Here is a 24,301-nt window from a genome sequence, read left to right as displayed (position 1 = left end):
TAAATCTTGCTGTATAATATTTGAATGTTCTTTTTATGAAAAATATGTTTTTTAATATAAAATTTGTATAGCATATGAACTACCTATGGACATAATTGCCCTTGTTACATTAATATTACTGCATTATGCTACTCATGGACAATACATAACTGAAGTATTACTGTATACAATTTAGCTGTTGTTTTCAAAGTTTGTTAGCTGCAATTATGAAGATAAATTTCCTTGTTTTACAAAATATTGATTTATAAAAGTATACTTTTTTTTATTCAATGCAATGTTTTAGAAATATATAGTATAATTTTTCTTGGTTATATTATAATTCCTCATTTTCCTTGTTTTATATTTATTTGTGTCTATTTGTCTCTCTGTCTGTCTATCTGTTTGTCTGTCTGTATGTCTGTATTCATGTAAGGATAAAGTTTTCAATTAACCAGACATCCCAGTGGTTTAGGGATATGTAAGTGTTTCTATGGCTTTTAGTAAAGTAATGCTTGTGGTGCTATTTTGTAGTAATATTTAGTAAGTGCTGACTTGACTTTAAGTGAGTAAGTGTTGTCATAAACAGTAGGTTAATTTTGTCCTTACATTTAGTAAGATTGTGTTTCTATGGTCTTGAGTAAATTTTTTGTTCTTTAGGTTAGTGTCTCATTGGTGTTTAGTAAGATTTTGTTGTGATGGGTTTTAGTTTATTTTAGTAAGATAGTTTTGTCATGGCTTTTAGCGTTAGTTTGTTTTGACCTTTAGTAAGTTAGTGTTTTCTTTAATTTTGTGCAATGGTTTTTAGTTAGTTAATTTTTGGCATAGTCGTTAGTTTGATAGTTTTGTCATAGGTTTTAGTAAGTTAGTTTGTCAAAGCATTCAGCAAGATAATGATAAATTGCTTACAGTAAATTTATGTTGCATGGCTTTTAGTAAGTAGGTGCCGCTATGGCTTTTAGTAAGTTTATACCACCATGGATTTCAGTTAGTCTATGCCTAAATTATATTTAAAATAGCTAAGTTCAATATTATAATATTTGAAACAGTAATTATAAAACATATAGATACACTGCACTTGTCAGAATGAAAATTGTAAATTGTAATATTCTTTTACCCAGAAAGTACACACAGAGGAGGAAATAATCATGTAATACATGCATCAAAACTTTATGTTGAATGCATTTATTTTCTATACACTAATTTTAATTTTAGTAATGTCTATTTATTATATTAAAAAGAACGTTCATCTGTCTGTCAGTGGGTTAAGGGTATATAGGATTTTCAACAAAATAGATTTTTTCAATAATTACTCAACAGAATTCAAAAAGTAAGGTGTCAAATTAAAGATCTTCCTATTTTTGTTCATAATGGCAATTTTATTCTTTTTTTGTTGCGTTTAAGTACCTTAAAACCAACTTAATTTAAAAAATAAATTACTTCAAAAATAAGAAGTCTACAAAAAAAAAAACGATTTTATATGTAAATTCTATAGATCATATAACATCTACTACTTACTAAAAGCACCGACTAGCTATTTCTTAATCACTAAAGTTAGGACACGTTCTTCTGTGTAAAGACTAAAGATTCGTCTTTTATGAGCATCTACTCTAAATCTACCTTTGGAAGAGATTAGAGGGGATATATTACATTGTAAATTATACTGGTACCCAAAGTTTTAAAAACAACATAGTATCTCATTCATTGTCTGTAAAAGCTTTGAGTACTTTTACTGAAACCTGTTTGGTTAATCAAATTTTATAGTTTATAACTTTTCATCCAATAATTTTAATCAATAGAATGAGTAATTTTATTTATAATCATTGGGATGTATATTAGTTTGCCTCCATTGTCTTATAGCTTAAGAATTAATTTTAGTTACAAATCATATAATTTGATAAAATAAAATTTTTTTGGGCGATTTTTGTATTTTTTTAATGATAAAATAGGTGATTTTTAATTATATTCAATGTTTAAAGAGAGCAAAATATTGCAATTATAAATAATAGAATTATCAATATTTTGAATAAAAGAATATCAATCCTAAAATAGTTTTCCCTAATTTTACACAAAAAATATATTTGAAATACGTCAATAGAATATAGTTAATATTTTTATCATAATTGAAGAAATAAGAAGACAAACAAATTAAAAATATATATTTTTTAGTTTTAATTATATCGTAACGGCAAGGACATTCGATGTATAGAAACATTGGATTTTAACCAAGCCCACCCCCCCCCCCCCTCCCACCAAACAAATTTGGGATGCTATATTTGGAAATGTATTAGATGAATCCCTTCCCTCTCCCCCTACTAACTAGGGGTAGCTATTGTAACAATCAATTCTACAAAAAATCACGAAACCTTTTAAAGTATCTGGAAGTATATTTTGTTTTCTCATGTAAGTGAAGAGGGGTGGGTAAGAAGGGGACGAATAGGGGAAGAGGATTGTGGGGAAATTTTCCTTTAGAATTGTATGTCAGAATTTTTAATAATAAGACTTCTAAAGTAGCTTCGCCACAAAAGATTTAATTTAAACCACCCGGGAGTCCTATCCTTGAAGGGTCTAACCTAACCCAATTAATCTGAACTATCTAGTAAACCAACCCTAATTAACCATGTTTAATCAAATCCAAAGATCTGAAGGGATAAGACAATGGACGATAAATTGATGCACACTTCCAAGTATGATAAACAAAATTACAAGAATGGATACTGAAAGTTTGTACAACTCAATCAAGGTCAATAAAAGGTCCCCAAAGTTTTGGATTCCACGAAAAAGAGAACTTTGAGTACTATCGTCAACATATCCTCTCCCTCACTGAAAAACATACTCTAACCAAAGAAAAACTTACCAAATCTATTAAAAATCTAATAATTCTTCTAGGACCCCGGAGGATTGAGATTATATCAACCTAACTTACCTGTAGAGTTGTTGTCTTGAACGCCTCCCCAGAGCAAATTTCCACAAACCTTAAAAAAAAGACCAATATATTTATTACTCTAGATGATCTGTCAGAAGCAATATTCCGTCAAACTTAAAAAGGAAATTCTAGCAAACAAATAGTAGCTGTTTATAGTGCACTAGCAAAATGGGGATTTACGTCACTGCTTTTGGCCTACCTATTCTATTGACGTCAGGAAATACCTTTTAACCCATCTCTTTTCTAGGGGGTTTCTTTCCCCCTTCCCTTTCTCTTTCCCTCTACTATGACGTCAATATGATAGGTAGGCCAAAAGCTTTGACATATATCCCCATTTTCCTGGGGCACTAAATACAGCTACAGACAAATATTTGTGTTTGTATTAAATTAGGACTGTAAAATAATAATTACCTCCCGGGATGAGAGGCGCAAAGTCTTGCACACTCCTCCTTTTCTGCTAGCTCGGAGGATCTACATAATCTCTCCAATTTCCTAAAAAAAAAACAATAATTCAACGTTTTCTTATTCTTTTGCTTAACAACTTAACCCATTAGTGACAAACCGGCTTTTAACGCCCGGTTCCAGAAAATGCCGAAAAAAACCGGTTCTCAGTTTTAGGATTGCATCATTCTCAGTATGAATCCCCCCTCTACTACCCTGGTTTTCATTTCCCCCTGGAGCAGGCAGATTTGCTTACTTCCGTTTGCCGGTATAGCTCAACAAAATTTGAAAACCAAGAAAAACAAGGTGATTTTAAAATACCCCTCCTAACTTTTTTGTTTATGAAGTAAAGTTAGTGATTTTTTTCGTGAAATTTAAAGTTTATTGGCATTTACATTCATTTGTGAATTCGTTTTATTCAAATTATTATTATTGTTATATGATTTTTTTATCGTTTTTTTACGTTCTATATAGACCCGGCTCGGCATATGGGGGGAAAGTCTGAAATTTTCATTACCCGGTTTTACTAATAGATCTTTTTTACAACAACAACAAAAACCAGGTTTATTAACCAAAAAGGGGTGGTACCTATAGCCAAAATCTTAAATGTGATATAAATTGTTTTGTATGTTAGTTGTAGCTCTATCAATTACATGAGGTTATGTAGTTTTCAATTACGGATCGTATCGTAGTTTTAAAAAGTGTTCATCTCACTTTGGGCGTTCAAAAATTACATTTTTAATTTTTTGGGCCAAATAACCGGGTATTTAGGTCGCAAACGGGCTTTAATGCCGGGGGAAAGCACCAAAAAACGCCACTAGAGCAAAACAAAAAAATTGGAATTCCGTTTTTACCATTATAAAGCTTCCCTGAGATTTTCAGCTCGATCGGTCCATAAAAGTGGCGCTCGGCACTAATGGGTTAAGGGACTTGCATTGAAATTTTTATTAGTGGATAAAAATTTCATTACAAGTCCCTTAAGTTGTTAAGCAAAAGAATAAGAAAAGATGATTTAACCAATCAAGCCTTGACTTGGAGCCCCTTCACGGGAAAGAAGAACCAGGTAGACCAAAAAAACCTGGAGGAAGAAATTCCTGGATGAACTGAAAGAAACAAATCTTCTTTCAGTGATGCCTCTACTGAGGACCAATTCAAAGAAAAAATAAAGAACCATTGTGCTAGGCCTATGCTCTGAAAAGAAGAGATAAATGGCGATGATGATGATTGAAATTTTTATTGGTTGATACATAAGTTGATTGTTCAAGTATTTTATTCTGCAGAGGAGAAAATTTTGTGTATCATCTGACGTAAGAGGGGATGTACAGACAGACCGGAATACGAGTATAGAGTAGCTTCGGCGCAATTATATATTAATAATCTAACAAAGGTATTTCATAAAAAAATACAAGATTTATTATACATTTAAACTGGTCAGAATAGGCAGAATAATGGGATGATTATTTATTGAGTATATTTAAATATTATATCAATTAAAAGCTTGGGCGTCACGTTTTCTGTACAGGACAGAAAACCACGTGCACAGGAATAAGGAACTAAGACTGTCGACAACCTAGCATATAGGTATACAGTCTACCGAATGTAAGCTGGTGGTGAGATGTTCACACAAAGGCCTACATAAATCAACTGGCTCCTCAACGCAGCAGGATGGAACATGGTGGCGGTTATCAGTGTAGGTCTGACTCAGCTGGAGAAGTATAGGAATGTGGACAGGGATGGAAATGCATAAACTTGAATGAAGAAGGCACTATGCCACACATCATTAGGAATGTACATCAATTGATCGTTCATTGTCTTATCCCTTGTGATGCCTGGATATTTTTGCTTTATTTTATGTTTTCCTGAATATTTAATAGTTATTTCTCGCATCGTATTATAAACGGCTTTCCGCGGATATAGAAAGGCTTAAGGCACCGGCTAAAAAAACTGGTTTTAATCTTATGATTGTACATTTCTATATTCGTGGAAAGATGGATATAAATAATACGCTGCTAGACATAGTTTTTTTGTATGGATGAGAACCGGTCCCTATCCATTGGATTCGAATGAATACGAGAAAATGAATTATGTATAAACAAAGTTGATGACATCACACTTTGTTGGCATGGAACTACAGGGATAAGTCAATGGCCGATAAATTGATATACATCCCCAAAGATAATACACAAAATTACAACTTTTGGAGATTACAATTAGTGATTGAACCTTTGAACACTCAACTCAATAAACCAATGGGTTCTAGGAATAATAATTGAGTAGAATTCCTTTTGTCCAAGGGACTTTTAATTATACTGGTACCCAAAGTTTTTATCTGAAATATCCCATAGAAATTGAACATTAATTTTAAAGTTTCATTTTTGTACTTATTATTGCAATTAAAAGTATAAAAACAAATTAATTAAAATCCAATTACAAAGATTGATTAGAAATAATTTTTGTTGTAAATGATTTATATGTCTGAAAAATATTATAAATATTTAATTCTAAAACTTTTAAAAGTAGAGTTTTTGTGAGAGAGGGAGAAGACATTGGACTGTAAATATACCGGTACCCAAAGTTATAATACTTTGGATACTTTTAAAAAATCGTCATTGGATGGTTCTAAACTAGTTGTGACCAAACCAATTATAGAATATACACTAAGGGTAACATTGTTTATAATCATTTGGGCTATAAATCAATTTATCGTCCATTGTCTTATCCCTTAAGAGTTTTTTGCACATTCAGTGTGTCCGTACGTTTGTAGCGTAAATTTAGGCAAAATCTTGAATGGAGATTCCTGCCGCGATAAGGCAAGGAGCGCAGCTACTTGTAAATTAATAAACAAAACTTACCATTGTGTAATAAAACTATCAGATATGGTGAGAACATTCTGCTGGCTAGATACATCATTCATTCTAGATAGATTGATAGATAGATACATACACTGTTAAAAATAATTTTTTTATTTAGTATCAAATGATACTCTGGAGAGTATTGGACCCGACAGTACGCTACAGCTATATAATTAATATATAACACTATGTAATACTATATAACACAATAATTGTTACGATATAGAATAACAACATTTTTTAGTATCGATTGATACGCTCTAGGGTAATAAAGAATACGCTGTAGAAAAGTATATTAAAATAGTAATATTTTATACGTTGTAGGGTATCGGAAAATACGCTAATGAAATGTATATAAATTTAGTACTACTTTATACGCTCTAAGGCACTGGAGAATACGCTACACAGAAATGTTTATAAATTTAGTACTATTTCATACGCTCTAGGGCATTGGAGAATACGGTACAGAAATGTGTATTATTATATAGTATAATTTCCTATGTTCTAGCATAAAAATCAATACGATGCAGAATTGTTTATTAGTAGCGAAGCTACTCTATAATTCACAATGTCGGTCCGTCGGTCCGTCCGTCTGTCCGTCCGTCCGTCCGTCCGTCTGTCCGTCCGTCCGTAATTAATGAATTGGGGGAAATGTGATTTTCTCGGCTCCTACAAAAGATAGAAAGCTGAAATTTTTTGACAACATTCCCATCATTAAGGAGCACAATTATAAAACATCAATGGCGGTCGGACTGCTTTTTAGCAGGTTTTAAGCTATTTTTTATATTTTCCAAATTTTCCCCATAACTTTGGTGTTTATGGTCCGATTTTCAAAATTTTTTCAGTTAAAGATATCAAAATTAAATTTCCCGTCATTTGAAGAAAACAACAAAGACGGTCAAGACTGCCTTTTTGCAGGTTTTTGGCTATTTTTATATTTTTCACATTTTTTTCCCCATATCTTTGGTGTTTATGGTCCGATTTTCGAAATTTTTTCAGTTAAAGATATCAAAATTAAATTACCTGTCGTTTGAAGAAGACAACAATGATAGTCAGACTGCCCGTTTGCAGGTTTTTGGCTATTTTTACATGTTTGACGTATTTCCCCATATCTTTGGTGTTTATTAAAACTTTTTCCTGTTTTTTTCTCCAATAAATCTATTCTTGATTTTAATAAATACACTTTAAATCTACTTCTACGTATTCCCATCCACTATTTTTGTGCTTCTAGTTTATAAATTATGGTTGGTCTGTCCGTACGTCCGTCCGTCCTTACGGATAGCTTTTTAGGCATGTTAGAATTGACCTATCAATTTTAAACTTTGCTTGATGACTCCTATAGTATTTAGGTACCATTTTTTTGTAATCATTATCGGAATGTCCGTACGTACGTCCGTATAGCAACAAATTTTTATATGATCTAATTATCCAATCGGTCTGATTTTTAAAAGCGAAGCTTTTCTATAATTAGGGTCGGTCCGTCCGTACGTCCGTCCGTAACGGATAGCTTTTTTCGTTTATTTAGACATGTTAGAATTGTCCTATCGATTTTAAATTTTGCGTGGTGATTCCTTTAGTAGTTAGGAAAGATTTAGAAAGCCTAGCAACTCTATAATCATTACCATAATGACCGTACGTCCATTTTAAACATGTTGATTTCTTTACTTTTATAGCAACAAATTTTTATGTGATCTAATTATCCAATCGGTCTGATTTTTGGTATACTGATTCCTGGATCAACAAAGTATAATATAAGCGAAGCCACTTTTTTTTCAGGTGGTTCCCCTCAAAATTCCAAGTGTTTCACGTTAAAATACATGCAGGATATCCCTGTAGGGTAAGGGTTCCCCGCAGGGGTCAATAATAAATAAAGAAAACTACATCCATGCTTATTTAAATTTTTAAAATAAGGTGGGAGGTAGGGGTTTAACGGGTGCTCACTTGGTACTTTGACGAAAAGCACTTTTATAGATATTGTTTACCTGCTAACTGTTCTTGAACGAAAATGCCAATTGTTCCTGTGTAACCTAAAAAGAAAAAACACAAAGAATCTTTAGGCAAAAAAAAATTGGACGAAAAATAAAATTAATTAAAACAGTTTAATTTAACGAGATATGGAGAGAGAGAAAAAAGGCCGCAGGTTTACATATGGTCCTACTTGTTTAAGGTTTACTAACATTTGCCCTACACCTCATCCCCCTCCCCCTATTGAGATAATAAAATACTTATCTGAGGTCTAAACCTCCAGCCAAATTGCTGCAATATCATCATTCTTGAAACCTTAAAAATATTTGTAATAGTTATTTATCGCATCGTATTATAAATGGCTTTACGCGGATATAAAAATGTAAAATGACTTTGGCACCTCGGGGCTAAAAAAACTGGTTTTAATATTATGCTCGTACATTTTTATATTCGTAGAAAACTGGATGTCATACGATGCTAGACATAGTTTTTTCGTATGGATGAGAACCGGTTCTAATCCACCGGATTAGAATCGGTTTTGAATGTATACGAGAATAGTTATTTCTCGTATCGTATTATAAACGGCACCACGGGGCTAAAAAAACAGTTTTAATCTTCTGATTGTACATTTCTATATTCGTAGAAAACTGGATATAATACGATACGAGAAATAACTATTTTTTTTTTAACTTTTTGTTCGATTTAGGGATAATAGACCTACCAAGGATTACTCATGCAAAATTTTAGATCAAAATTTGAATTCTAAGTGCCATTTATACATTGATTACGAGATGGTTGCATTGAAAACCCCCCCTTTTTTAAAAGCCTTTTAAAATATTGCTAGAATCCGGAATCCGCAAGAATGCTCCATTTTATGGACGAATTCTTGTAAGACTTAGAATCCGGTCCAAAAATTTGACAGACTGCCATCTCTTATTAAAAAAAAATTCCTAAATTGAAGCAAAATTAACAGAATTATGAGTTTCTGTTTTATATTAGAATTCTCGAAACATTGTGATCGTATTATAGACAGCTGTCCGCTGATATTTAAATAAAAAACTATAATAATAAAACCAGTTTTGTTAGCCACGAAAAGGCCTAATTTCTTTAGATAAAAAAAACTTGTATTGATATTATTATTTTTATTATAATATTCATAGACAATTGTCTGTAATACGATGATTTAATGATTTGGCTGTGAACTGGTTCTAATCCAGTAGATATAAATCGGTTTCGAAGCCATACTAGAGTAAGTATACCTGTATACTAACTGCTTAAATTCAGTAGAGTCTTGCTTGTTTCGCCCACTACTTTGATGGGCAACCCAGGAACGTCCTAAATAATAGAATATTTATTATTTCTTGCAACGTATTATGTACAGCTTTCTGAGGATATAAAATGTACAATTATAAAATTAAAACCAATTTTTTTTGTCTCGAGACGCCGAAGACACTGGCTAAAAAATAGTGTTATCAATAGAAAGAACCACTGACACTCACACATCATTCGAATCCAAACTAGAATATGTACCTAATTAAAACTTACACGAATAAGCGAGAAATGGGATTTTTCTTAATATTTAATATTGCTAGGTGAAAACTTAAACTACATGGAGAAGAATTTGCGAGAAGCGCCTAATATTAAAATACCTAAATGAAACTGTTCTTCTACTACAAAATTTTCTTACTTTTGCACTTTCTAATTCTTTTAAAGTTGAAAATGTATGAATATTGAAAAAATCATAAGCGATCAATGAAAATCTAATGAGAAAAGGGGGGGGGGGGGGGGGGGGTAAAATGTGGTGACTCGTGCTACGACATACCAGCAATTTTATTTTGGATACTACTCCCTTAGTTTTAGAGATAATTGGGTAAAATCTTTTGGGCTGGGTCACTAATAACCCCAAGTTTTGGTATCTTTCAAAAACAAGGCGGCGGGACCGCCGCTCCTGCCGTTCCCCGCCATTTTCCGCCGCTGCCAAATTTTTTTTTTAATTGCATTTCTCGCCGAATTAGGCAATTAGGAATCATTTTAGGTAGGTCAGTAAAACATATTTGAATAAAAAATGGCGGCGGTACCGCAGCTCCTGCCGTCCATCCCCGTTTTCTGCCGCCAAATTTTTTTTATTGCTTCTCTCGCCGAATTAGGCAATTTGGAATCATTTAAGACCATTTTATTTTTTTTTTCCCCTGATAAATTTTTTTCAAATTCTCGTTTATCCAGGTATATCTTAAATTCAGTGCTTCTCCTGTGCTTTTAAAGATATTGAAAAAAATTCTTTTGAGGTAGGTCAGTAAAAAATATTTTTAAAATTCTCGTTTATCTAGATATATCCAGTTTTCCGCCGCCGTCAAATAACAATTTTTTATTGCGTTTCTCGCCGAATTAGGCAATTTGGAATCATTTGAGAACATGTTATTTTTTTCAACAATTTTTCCCCTTACAAGCCATCCTGCGGCGGCAGAAAACGCCGCCATTTTTTATTTAAATATTTTTTACTGACCTACCGTAAAAGATTTTGTTTCAATATCTTTAAAAGCACAGGAGAAGCACTGAATTTAAGAAATGCAAAAAAAAATTTTGGCGGCGGCGGCGGAAAATGACGGCGGGAGCGGCGGTACCGCTGCCATTTTTTATTTAAATATTTTGTACTGACCTACCTAAAAAATTTTGTTTAAATATCTTTGAAAGCTTAGGAGAGGCACTGAATGTAAGATATACCTTGATTAACGAAAATTTGAAAAAATGATTAAGTTCCCTCCGCAGGGTTGATTATAAGGGGAAAAATTTTTGAAAAAAATAACATGATCTCTAATGATTCCAAATTGCCTAATTCGCAGGAAATGCAATAAAAATTTTTTTTTTGGCGGCGACGGAAAATTGCGGTCCAACCACCGTTTTTTTTCGAAAGATACCAAAACTTGGAGTAATTATCTTTAAAACTAAGGGAGTAGCATCCAAAATAAAATTGCTGGTATGTCGTGGCACAAGTCACCACATTTAACCCCCCCCCCCCCCACAGTTATGGAGTCTCGACCATAAAGATTTTTTTATCCAATCTTAACAAGAGAGGTATTTTTGGAAAGAGGAATATACATAGAAAACGCCTATGTAAATTAGAAAATCCGCAGAAATCATATTTGCAAGTTATTTGGAAAAAATTGCAATAATAACTTAATTTCATGCTTTAAATGACCAATTTAGAAAAAAATCTTTTAATGAAAGTTGTTTATCTATAAGTTTCGAACAAACTTAAGACAATAAAATAATATTTATCATCCTAAATGTGAAAATCAGATGCAGAATCCTTTTTAGAGTAAATATAGTGCAAAAAGTAACCAAGACATTTGTCCAAAGTATGAAAATCTAAAAAAATAGTTCTTTTTGATTTTGATATACATATCAGATAAATGTATATACAATTAGTGATCAAAAACTATAAAACAAGTTATTACTTTTTTAAATCCTATCGTTGATTAAAATGCACTCTTAGGTTTACTCATTACCAAAGTAGCACATAAAAACTCTTGATATTTAACAAAATAAATTCAAATAAACAATTAGGCGTTTTTTATAATGCAGTAGACCATTTTGTAGTTATTTTTTTGGCATTTATTTTGATTAATTACTCCATAAAAAGAGTTTTTCTGCACTACTTTGGTAATTCTTAAACCTAAAAGTGCAATTTAATCGATGACAGTGATTTAAAAAATTATAACATGTTTTATAGTTTTTATCACTAATTTTATATACATTTAGGTGATATGTATATAAAAAGCAAAAAGAACTTTTTTCTTCAGATTTTCATACTTGGTTACTTTTTGCACTATATTGACTCTAAAATAGATTCTATATTTGATTTTAACATTTAGGATGATATATTTTATGCCAATTATTGTGTTTAAATCAAGAAAGAACATATTTTTTGTTCGTATACCTTTTTTACTCGAGAACCCTTAGAGCTAGAGGGAGCTAATTTTGGATTTAAGCTTCTATAGGACCAAAGTTACTTTTAAAATTATCGTCGACACCCCACCCCCCCCCCAAAATTATTTTTTTTTTTTTTTTTGGGGGGGGGCGGGTGGATTATACTATAGGGTGTTTCTCAGAAACAACTTGAGATAAATGGAGCAAACCTTAGGATAAAACTTATGTAGGCCTATATTTGCTTTTAGAACTATCATTGACCACCCACCCACCCCCAAACCCCTAATTTAAGGGGGGGGGGGGGCAGGTGGATTATACTATTGGGTGTTTCTCAGTAACCACTTGAGATAAATGGACCAAACCTTGGGATAAAACTTTAGTTGGCATATAGTTGCTCTTAGAAATATTGTTGACCCACGCCCAAACCCTTAATTAAGAGGAGAAGGGGGGGTAGGTAAATTATACTATTGGGTGTTTCTCAGTAACCACTTGAGATAAATGGAGAAATCCTTAGGATAAAACTTTTGTATGCCTAAAGTTGCTTTTAGAAATATTGTTGACCACCCACCCAACCCAAAACCCTCTAAAATGAGGGGGGGGGGCAGGTTGATTTTACTATAGGGTGTTTCTCAGTAACCACTTGAGATAAATGGAGCAAACCTTAGGATAACACTTTTGTAGGCTTATAGTTGCTTTCAGAACTATCATTGACTACCTACCCACCCCCAATCCCCCTTAACTGAGAGGGGGCTGTGAGGCTGGTGTTTAATACTTTTATAAATATTGCTCACCCCCCACTCACACCCACCCCCAAACCCTCCTATGGCAAAGGAAGGAGGTGGGAGGCTGGTGTATAACTTAGAAACCACTTGAGAACCATGGAGCAAACCTTGGATTTAACATTAGTAGGCCTAATACTATTTTATACTAGTGTGTACTACTCATATACCACATCTGATACATGGATCAAACCTTAGTAATAAACTTTTGTAGGCCTAAAGTAGCTTTTGAAATATCATTGACCCTCCACCCAACCTCAAAACCCCTTAATCTGAAGGAGAAAGGGTTGGTGGTTAAAAACTATTCAAACTTTTGTTTAAAAAAAAAACACTAGAGATAGAACCCAAAAATTTTAAAATCTAGATTTTTCCATGATATTAGATGTATATTCTAGGGTACTACGTCAAACCCTAGATACGTCAAACAGTAGATGCGACAAACGCTAGACAGACAAACAGTAGACAGACAAACCCTAGACACAACATACGCTAGATACGACAAACACTAGAATGCGACAAACGCTAGAATATGAAAAACCCTAGATTTTTTCTAAAGGCGACAAACAATAGATACGACAAAGGCTAGAATTAATCCTATTATGTAAAGTAATACGCTTTTTTGTCTGTAGCAATGGATCTCACTAACCGCTAAACCGAAATTGTTCTCCTTAAAGTGAAGCTTCATATGTGTCCAGGGAAGGTTTTTAACTAATTTTGTGGAGTGTATCTACCCACCCCCCCACAAAAAAAAAATAATTTACCTTTTTAAAACTTAAAAAGAAAATGATATAAGCATTTTTGTCTGTAGCAAAGGATCTCATTATCCGCTGAACTGATATGTTTCTTCTTTAAAGTGACGCTTCATATAGGTCCAGAAGGTTTTTAACTAATTTTGTGAAATTTAAATTATATTGCCTATTACTGAATAAAATTATAAGGTGATTATTATTTAAAGTAGTGCCTGTGGTAGGGGTTTGTAGCGAGGTGACAACACACCATTGAAATTTGAATTAGTATTGCCTGCCTTCCCCTATTTTCCCCCAAAATGACCCCAGATGAATCGCTTTACTGATTCAAAGACAAGGACAATAACATATTTTTCTTAGTTAATGGGGTAAATTACATTTAAATAGCATATATTTGAAATAAATTCAATTTTCTACCACGTAGTTTTTAAAATATCAAGACCTGATAATTGTCTTTTTGTGATATATGCAATTTAAAAAGACGATTTTCAAGTCTTGATATTTCAAAAACTATGTGGTAGAAAATTAAAATTTTTTCAAATATATGCCATATAAATGTAGTTTAACCATTTAACCAGGATAAAATATGCGGTTCACTAAATTAAGTTCAAATGCATTTCATGAAACTACCCCTTTTGCATGAGTAATCCTTGGTGGGTCCATTTTCCCTAAATCGAAGAAAAAGTTGGAAAAGTAGTGGCTAACGGCTGGCGGCTCAGCCGTGTAGACATTTGTTGGGTATTTACACGAGAAATAAGTCACGAAACCTCTCTCCACATAATGCTTTTTCCCGCTCCAAAACGTTTTCAAACGGTTCTAGCCGGTAGTTGCTGGTACTAGAAATCTAAAAAATGTTTTTTTTTATCATTTCACATGATTTAAAGCAAAAAAGTTTGACAGATTTGCCCTAAAAATAGCTAAAAAAACGGCTAAACGGCTGAGCAACCTCCGGGTTTTTGTAAAATGAAAGATATGGCATTCATTTATCGTTTGCAATTGGAGGCATTGTTCTAACTTGATTTTTTCATAATTTTTTTTTCATCAAAAAAAAAATCGTCTATTCCGGTCACTTTTTTTACTTTTTTATTATTGTATTTATAACTGTATAATACCCTAATGTTTAATTTGGGTGATCTGGAAGCATAAACAACCTAAATGCATGACCTAAGCTTTAATCATTGCCTTGCCTGTTGTGTGATGTACAATACTAGTCATTTTACTGCTTGTATTATGTCATGTTTTGTTGCCTAAGCTTTTCAATTTGTAAAGACATTAAAAATTTTTCAGACACATTTTTATAGTAATGGGAAGAGTATATCACCCAAGTAACGCCTTAAATATTTGCCTGAAGATGTATCAGCTGCATTTGCTCATGTAAGAAGGGGTTAGAAATACCGCTAGAAGATTTAAAATTCCATATGAAACCCTTGCATCTTTTTTGTATGAGAGGGTTTTTGCGATTTTTGCGCGGTTGGGATTTTTTATGTCAAATCGACTAGGATTAAGCTAGAAAGGTGTTTAAGGTGTCTTAGAAAGCTCTTTGCATGTCCTAACAAAAACTCCCCAGGATATGGGTTCTATCTCCAAGATTTAGAGTACATATCCAAGATTTTGCATTTTCAAAATTCCTGTTGCATAAAATGTGTTGAAATATTAGAGTTAGACCCCATATCATTTCGAGTTAATTGTCAGGCATGTAATTTTGCATCTTTAGACACCTTAACCACCCTTGTAGGTCAATACTAGCCAATTTGAGACAAGAAAAAATGTATCAAAAACTGCTGTCAAAACTGGCAGGATTTTTAAAATCAAAAATTTTTTTGGAAAAAATCACTTTTTTAAAGAAATTCCAAAACTTGTGAATCAGAAATTGACTCTAATTTATGTATAAAGCTTAAAAAAACCTAATCATATAATAAAAAGTACGATTTTTAAAAAAAAAGTTTGCATGAAAAAAATTGATGTTTTTTTGCAATTTTATCGACTTTTTTAAAATGGGGAAAATGTTGTCAAAAAATTGTCTGATCTGCATGCGACTAGTACCGTTAGAAAGCTAATGACCTCAGCTTTCTACTCATAGTTTAAAATGTTAAAAAAAAATATTTTAAGGGGGTCTTCCACCCCCTCAAAGTCAACTGAACGAAATAGCCCCACTGGTGGGGTTATTCCAGTATAGGCCAACCACGGCCCTTTAAACCGATTTTTGACCGACTTCTATTTGCGAGATCTTAACGGGACCAAGACAGGCTTCTTTGTTATTGCTATATCTTTCATTTGCACTCTTAAAAACCGGAAAAAGTTTTTGGGAAATTTTTTTTTTTAAGTTGAAGCAAAAAATTTACCGGAATAACCCTGCACTACCCTACCTGCATTAATAGAAATATAAATTTAGTATTAATGTACGAAAAAATGTTTTATAAGTTTAAATTCTAGCGTATGTCGCTTCTAGTGTTTGTCGCACTTTACAAATTCTACTGTTTGTCGCGAAATGGCAAAGTCTACTGTTTGTCGTAGTCTAGCGTTTGACGTATCTATCATTTGTCTGTCTAGCGTTTGACGCATCTACTGTTTGGCTGTCTAGCGTTTGACGCATCTACTGTTTGACGTATCTAGTGTTTGACGTAGTACCATATTCTACAAGAATGACAACATCCATTAAAGTGAAGCACAGAAATGGTAGGACAAATGGACATTAACCCATGTATAGTGTCAAAACTGAACAATCAGAATATAAATGTATAAGAGGATAATCCAAATTGTAAGCAAATTAAATGAAAGACTGCTTGATACAGAATAATGTTTATGGACATACTAACATTTTTAGGACTTGATTATAGAGTTGCTTTGCGTTTTCCCAGGAATCAGTATACCATACATTAGATCAATCAGATAATTAGATCACATAAAAATTTGTTAGTAAAATGTAGAAATCAGCATGTTAAAAATGGATGTACGGACATACCAGTAATGCTTATAGAGTTGCTACGCTTTCTAAATTGTACCTCACTACTAATGGAATCACTATACAAAGTTTGAGATTGATAGGACAATTCTAACATGCCTAAATTAACAAACAAAAAAGCTATCCGTTCTGGACAGATGGACCGACTATAAGGGAGGGAAGTTTGTACACTTAAAGGAAATTAAATTCATTAGGTATCAAATTTTGGGAGGGACGTGTATGCTTATTTTTTTTGTTATCAACCTAATTCTTTTTTGTAAAATCTCTTATGTGACTGAATGTATAGGTAAAACTTAGAAAATTGAATTTTTTAAAAGAAACTTTATCAAAATTACTGAACTAAATAAGCCAGGGTTTCGGATCCGGATCCGCAAGGATCCGCATATTTTTGAGTCCAAGGATCCGGATCCGGATCCTTGGACTCAAAAAAATGCGGAAAAAATAGAAAAATCTACCTAAATTTATATAAAACCTCAGACAATCTCTTGATGAGAGCCAATCTTTAAGATTTAGGGTCAGACTTGAAAATTAAAAGTATTTTTGACTTCAAATTAAAGAATAAATATTTTTGAAAAATTTGGTGATTTAATTTCATTGTCAAGGATCCGGAACCGGATTCGCTAGGATCCGGATCTGGATCCGCACTAACCAAATTTGGAGGATCCGGATCCGCAAAAAATCAATGCGGATCTGAAACCCTGATTAATAAGCATTACACATTTTATTTTGGGACTTTCCTTCATCATTTGCCTTTTGGAGAAAAGACCCCATAAAACTAAAAATAGGAGTTCTAAGCTTATATTAAAGATAACAAAGAAAAGTTATTTCTCGCATCGTATTATAAACTGCTTTCCGCGGATATAGAATGTACAATTATAAGATTAAAACTTGTTTTTTTAGCCCCGAGGTACCTAAGGGACCAGCTAAAAAAACTGGTTTTAATCTTATGATTGTACATTTTTAAATTCATAGAAAGCTGGATATAATATAATGTTAGACATAGTTTTTTCATATGGATGAGAACCGGTTCCTATCCACCGGATTCAAATAAATACAAGAAAACTTTTTAAAAATAACTAAACTAGGTAACCTTAACAGATTTGGTTGTAATGAAATGTGTAATGGTAACTTAGTTCAGTTATTTTTAAAAAGTTTTCTTTGAAAAAATCAGGTTTAGGTATATCTTTCAAAATAACTCCTATTTTTAGTGTTGGCTCCACAAGCCCCACGAAGGAAAGACCCAAAATAAAATGTGTAATTTTTAAAGTAACTTTGGCCCTACAGAAGCTTAAATCCAAAATTAGCTCCCTCTAGCTCTAAGGCTTCTCGAGTAAACCCCTCCCCCCCCCCCCTGCCCAAATGGTTATTTTCCACATCCTCCTTTAAAGTTTATTGCCAACTACATTCATTTGTGAATTTGTTTTAATCAAATTAATATTTTTCATATGATTTTTGTATCATTTTTTTACGTTCTATATAGGCCCGGCTCGGCACATGGGATAGGAGTCCGAAATTTCCTGTGGATGCCACTAGAGCAAAAAAAAAATGGAAGTTCCTTTGACTTTTCATTTTGGTTTCTAAAAGTGCCTCCATATTTTGTAATAATGAATAGTAATTTATTGCATCGTATTATAGACAGCTTTCCGCTGTTATTAAAATAAAAAATTTTGAGATTAGACCCATAGATGTTAACCAAGAGGGATATAAGGCCCAGGCTTACTTTATTAATTTTATGATTTTTATCCTAATGTTCATGTTGTGATTTTTCACATGCCTGAACGAAAATTCTTTTTTTTTAAGGACCTCTTATTTCCGGTTGTGTTATACTTTTATTATGTAATAATTTTAAAGGGTATAAGGCCAAATCTGCTCGTAATCGCAAGGACGTCCAAGCTTTTTAATATGGTAATGGGTTGTGGTAAAAAATTAAAAGGGGGGGGGGGGGTAATGACATCTATTCTTAATCCGTGAGCAAAATGGTCTAAATATTGAGCTAGACCCTTCAAACTTGGTATATAAGCCTAGTCCTATAGGTATTACATCTAAATGGCAAAAAAAATCCAAAAATTTTATTTTTTGGTATATATTGATGTGGAAACTTACCTTAAATTGTGTTTTCTTAGGGTTTTAACTAAAATACACTGTGTCTATTAATAAGGACATCATTTAAGATGATTCAGCAAGTTGGGGACCGACCCCAGGGGGCTAGGTGAATGGCCCGCAAGGGTTAAGTGCATTTTTTCCAATATACATGTTGTGACACATCAAATTTTAGGTTTTTTTATAGTATGGCTTTAAAACCGATTAATATCCGCTGGTTAAAACCCAGTTGTCAACCCAACTGAAAAAACATGTATGGCATCATATTACAGACAATTTTACACGGAACATTAAAATAAAAATCATAAAATGAATACCAGTTTTGTTAGCCTGGGCCTTCTACCCCACTGGATTAACAAAACAGACAATTTTCCATGAAAATTAAATTAAAATCTAAGATTAGAGCCATTTTTGCCTAAAAATGTCCGGCTACTTATAAAAAGCTTCCATAAAATTTAAAACTCCCATCAGTTCATGTGGTCATGGAAATCTTAAGGTACAGACAAAAAAACCTTACTACTTTATAATACTGGCGGGGCGGCAATGCCCCACTAAGGGCACTTATCCGGCCAAATTACCAGATATCCGGCCGGATAACCGGCCAAATTACTACATATTAAAGTATCTAAAAAGGATATTGTCCCTTTCGTGGCAACGCACCTTAAGGGGTGATTCGTTGACTTTTTAAAATTGCTTTTAATAGGTTATTTTAGGTTAGGTTATGTTATATTTGGTTAGGTGATTATCCCGCAGGGTTAGGCAATTAGCCCCGCAAGGTTAGAGTACCCTGCGAGGAGCTAGAAATAGGGGGAAAGCTACTGTGAAAATACGAATAATCACTCCTTAAGGGGCGTTACCACGCAAGGGACTATACCCGCAAAAAAAAATTCTTCATAAACTGGTGTTTATATTATACTAGCGGCTGCGTCCCTAGTATCTAGGAATATTAGAAGGGACATGAAAGTGCAGAAAAATAACTTAAAACCTTACAACGATTTGTTTATAAAAATTAAACAGTCTAAGACCACTCTGGGACCTATAAGAAGCTTCACTCTAAAGGAGAACCATATCAGTTCAGCGGTTAGCGAGATCCTTCGCTACAGACATAAAAGCTTACTACTTTATATAATAGGATAAAAATTAAGTAACTATTAAATGATCTTTCTTCTTAGCAAATAAATCTAATTAACTATTACTACCCTCAATCTGTAATATCAACCCCTAATGGTTGGAGGATGGGCGAGGAGGTTGCGTAGAATGCCTGCCCCCCCCCCCCTTGTTTTTTTTCTATCCTATTTTCTGTGTATAAAAGGTAGAGGGCTATAACTGAGTGACTTTTGAAATATGGGTATGAGACATAACTGAGAGTTGAAATTTTTTAATACCTCCTTCCTGGCAGGCACAGGATGCCAGCAAATCTGGTAAGGTTATTCAGGTAAAAAGTAAAAATATTTTTTTACTTAAACAAAGCATCTCATGTTATCTAATACTAAACTATCCTATAATCGTACATCCTCATATGTAATATATGTGTTCAAGTCGATTTCAGGTTCCAGGTATAATCTTGCAAGTCCTGAACCTCCAGGTCTTCATAAATCTTTAAACGGTTCCTGTGACCGCAAATTTTTAATTGAAGATTTCAAATTTTAAACTTTTTTATCTTCATGACATATTAAAATTTCATAAAATCCGTTGCCGTTTACCTGCCAATCGTCGGTTTGCGGCTGGCAGCTGCCAAGTACTGCTGCCACCGCCAAAATTTATGTTTTGAGACTTCTAATATAAAATTTACATAAAGATAAACATATTCAGAAAAAATTGTTCTTCTAGCTTCAATAATAAGAAAATTAAAGCCATTTAAAATTAAAAAAAAAAGATTTTTGTTGTGAAATATAAAAAATTATATTGTCGGATATCCGGCCGGATAGTTTCAATATCCTGTATCCGGCCGGATATTGAAAATGGCCGGATATCCGGCCACACCGGATATCCGGCCCAACAATAGTAAAACCTTCCCTTGAACTATAAGAAGCTTCACTGTTAAGAAAAACCATATCGGTTCAGCAGTTAGCCAGATCCTTCGCTACAGACACAAAAGGTAACTACTTCCTTTGATAGGATAGGTTTTAAAAAAGACTACATCAGGGAGGAAGGGAACATTGGGCCGTAAATTTCACTGGTTGAATTATTCGTTAAATAAAAAACTCCTACTTTTATTTAATTTTCATTTAAAAATTGTATAAATATACACCAAATTACCCCTTCTGTAGATTATAACTAATAGTTGAAACCAGGGTGTCGGAGCCATTTAATTTTGATGCGGCTCCGGCTCCACGGAGCCGTATCTGAAAATACGGCTCCAGCTCCGGCTCCTACCCTTAAAATTAATATATCAATTTTTGTTCATTATTGAAATTGATAAAATAAAATAAATAATATAAAATATTTTGCTTTTATTTGATTAAAGCTATATAAAAGTAGAAGGATGTGTGTCTATGTGTAAAGTAACAATAGTTTTTTAGTTTATTATATGGAAATAGACCGTTGCCAAATCATATTATTACTTTAAAAAATCACATTTAGCTAATCTGGAGCCGGAGCCGTTTTTAACGAAAAATACGGCTCCGGCTCCACCAAAAATGTTGCTGCTCCCGGCTCCGGCTCCAAAACACTGGTTGAAACGTTTGGATACTCAACTTATTATACCAGACAATCAAAATTCATTAAAGATCCCAAAGTGTCTGTGTGTTTCAAAGGATCTCACTAATTGATGGACCGATATGTAACAATTCAAAGTCTTGATATTTTTTTTGAAAACTTTGTACATAAAGAACTGATTTCCTAACCTGCAAGTAACAGCAAACCATTTTAATTCTTGTTTCTTGGCTGGCATTTTGAGTGTATGGTTGTCTGAAATGTAGCCCTTTTATAAATTTTGCCAATATTTGGTTAATTCCGAAACACAGGTGAAAATAATAATTTGAAAAGAAAGGGAGATAGGCTAAGCTTTTCTACAATTCTGGCCGTCCATAACAGATTTTTATTAAAACTATGATATAAGGTAGGAAGTTTTTTTTGTCTGTTGCTTAAGATTTAATGACTACTGACCCGATTGAGTTCTCCATTTTATGGATGGATCTTATAAATCTCTGGATGGTTTTAGGCTATTTAATTTTTATTTTTTTTTAATTTTAAGTTTTTTTTAGGCTACTTAGGATACTAGGAGCGCATCCGCTAGTATTTAATGTTGTTAGGTGAAAACTTGAACTACTTAATGCAAAGGAAAAGAATTTGCGAGAAGCGTGTGATTTTAAGATATCTAAATAAAACCAACTATATTTTCTAGATCTTAACGCCTAAAACATTTATAACTTAACCTTCTTGAAGAAGAATTTGCTTAAAATAATACTAACAACAAATTTACATTAATTAAAAATCAGGCATTCGTGTATTCTTGAACACACAAATATGCGCGCCAATATTTTTTGAAGTAATAAAAAACAAAACATTTTTTAGAAGAATACTTTTTTTTTAAATGCTTTTTTTTAATTTGTATCCTATCTTCTTCAATTTACTGATTACAAAAAACAATTTTAAAATTTTTAATCAAAACTTCTACTTATTTTTATATGTATTTTTTTTCAATCACTAATATTTATCGCCATCGGAGCTGTAGTAAAATCAGCTGTTACCATCGAAATGGGACAATTTCTGTGTGATGAATATTCCCTTATGAATGAACAAAAATTCTAGGACTAATTCACCAATGTTGGAAAAATTTATTTTAAAACCCACATGCTGAATAAATTATAATTCCTTTACATAACAATAAAATAATATTTAATATAATATAATATATAAGTGATTGAAGATTGGCGAAAAAAATTTGTTAGAGAAATTTTAGTCGACAGTGAGGGGGGGTTTAGATAAGAGAGTGTTAATTTCCATGAGCGTAATAACAATTGCGATGGAGCGTAATGAAAATTTATTTATACCGTATTGAATTATATTCCCAAGAGCGTATTAGACAATACTATACAGACAAATACATTATTTAGTACTACCTGTTACTTCACAAAACATTACCTAATACTTAATAATGCATTGAAAACTTCCTTGTTTCGTAATGACGTTTTTTTCCTACTACGTACGGATTGATACTATACATTAATGTGAAGAATATAGAGTATCATCTGATGCTAAAAAAAAAAATTATTTTTAACAGTGTAGGTATATAGATAGATAGATAGATAGATAGATAGATAGATAGATAGATAGATAGATAGATAGATAGATAGATAGATAGATAGATAGATAGATAGATAGATAGATAGATAGATAGATAGATAGATAGATAGATAGATAGATAGATAGATAGATAGATAGATAGATAGATAGATAGATAGATAGATAGATAGATAGATAGATAGATAGATAGATAGATAGATAGATAGATAGATAGATAGATAGATAGATAGATAGATAGATAGATAGATAGATAGATAGATAGATAGATAGATAGATAGATAGATAGATAGATAGATAGATAGATAGATAGATAGATAGATAGATAGATAGATAGATAGATAGATAGATAGATAGATAGATAGATAGATAGATAGATAGATAGATAGATAGATAGATAGATAGATAGATAGATAGATAGATAGATAGATAGATAGATAGATAGATAGATAGATAGATAGATAGATAGATAGATAGATAGATAGATAGATAGATAGATAGATACTGATAGATATACAGATAGACAGACAGACAAACAGATAGATAGATAGATATATAGATAAATAGATAAACAGTCAAACAGACAGACAGGCAGATAGCTAGATAGCTAGACAGATAAAAAAATAGATAGATAAAAAGAAAAATACAAAACAATTTTAAGAATGTAGTTATATAATCATATTTTTATCTTTTATGTTTCAAAAAGTATTAGTATTATCTAAAGAATGCTAATTATTTTATTTTTTAATATCTAATGTTAGAAATATAATTAACAACAGTTTTTTTTTAATTATTAACTCAGCAGCTCCATAACTAAGGTCTTGGATCACATATACGTCCCATTTGTAATTAAATTGCTGCCTCCCTGGATACTCTTTTTTACTTGATTTTCATGGATTTTTGGTCCACCTTTTCACTGTCTTAAAATATTAAATTGGGAGGTAAAAGCTTCTGCGCTAGTATCCAATAATTAACTAAAATAAGAAAGCTTGCATTAGTCTAGTACCCAAAGTCCAGGGAAAAAAAAGAAATTTTTATATTTATTGTCCTATCCCTACCGCCCCTCCCTTAAAATTTTTAAATTCTTATCAAGTTCGTTCATTAGAAAAGGGATAGTCTATCAGTATACAATTTTTAGCGGACTAGTCCATTAGACAGGGGCTAATCCATCAGTTTATAATTCTTAGCGGTCTATTCCATTAGACAAGGGTTAGTCTATCAGTATACAATTCTTAGCTTGCTAGTCCATTAGACAGGGGCTAGTCCATCAGTATACAATTCTTAGTAGGCTAGTTCATTAGACAGGGGCTAGTGTATCAGTATAAAATTCTTAGTAGGCTATTCCATTAGACAGGGGCTAGTCCATCAGTATACAATTCTTA

At 32.6% G+C, this 24,301-nt stretch overlaps 1 protein-coding gene and 1 long non-coding RNA gene across 2 annotated transcripts in view; both read right to left on the bottom strand.

Annotated features, from left to right (window-relative positions):
* Nucleotides 1-24,301, bottom strand: part of LOC145329206 (uncharacterized) — a 114,229-nt gene that overhangs the window by 55,101 nt on the left and 34,827 nt on the right. The window contains exons 3-5 of the mRNA XM_080173257.1: nucleotides 6,196-6,258; nucleotides 3,314-3,394; nucleotides 2,903-2,951 (exon numbers count right to left, since the gene is read on the bottom strand). Of these exons, the coding sequence (XP_080029383.1) occupies nucleotides 2,903-2,951; nucleotides 3,314-3,394; nucleotides 6,196-6,257 (192 nt within the window). The 5' untranslated portion in view covers nucleotide 6,258. The remainder of the gene's footprint in view (nucleotides 1-2,902; nucleotides 2,952-3,313; nucleotides 3,395-6,195; nucleotides 6,259-24,301) is intronic.
* LOC145329205 (uncharacterized) lies at nucleotides 8,421-21,960 on the bottom strand. Its single transcript, XR_013882804.1, has 3 exons — nucleotides 21,521-21,960; nucleotides 9,420-9,495; nucleotides 8,421-8,475 (listed from the first exon to the last, which is right to left on the bottom strand). It is a non-coding gene; the product is annotated as an uncharacterized LOC145329205 (long non-coding RNA).

The sequence above is a fragment of the Acartia tonsa genome, chromosome 10, assembly GCF_053477335.1.
Source record: "Acartia tonsa isolate MP-2025a chromosome 10, ASM5347733v1, whole genome shotgun sequence".
Lineage (NCBI taxonomy): Eukaryota > Metazoa > Arthropoda > Copepoda > Calanoida > Acartiidae > Acartia > Acartia tonsa.
The sequence above is the reverse complement of the archived record's forward strand: the minus strand, read 5'-3'. Positions and strand labels throughout refer to the sequence as shown.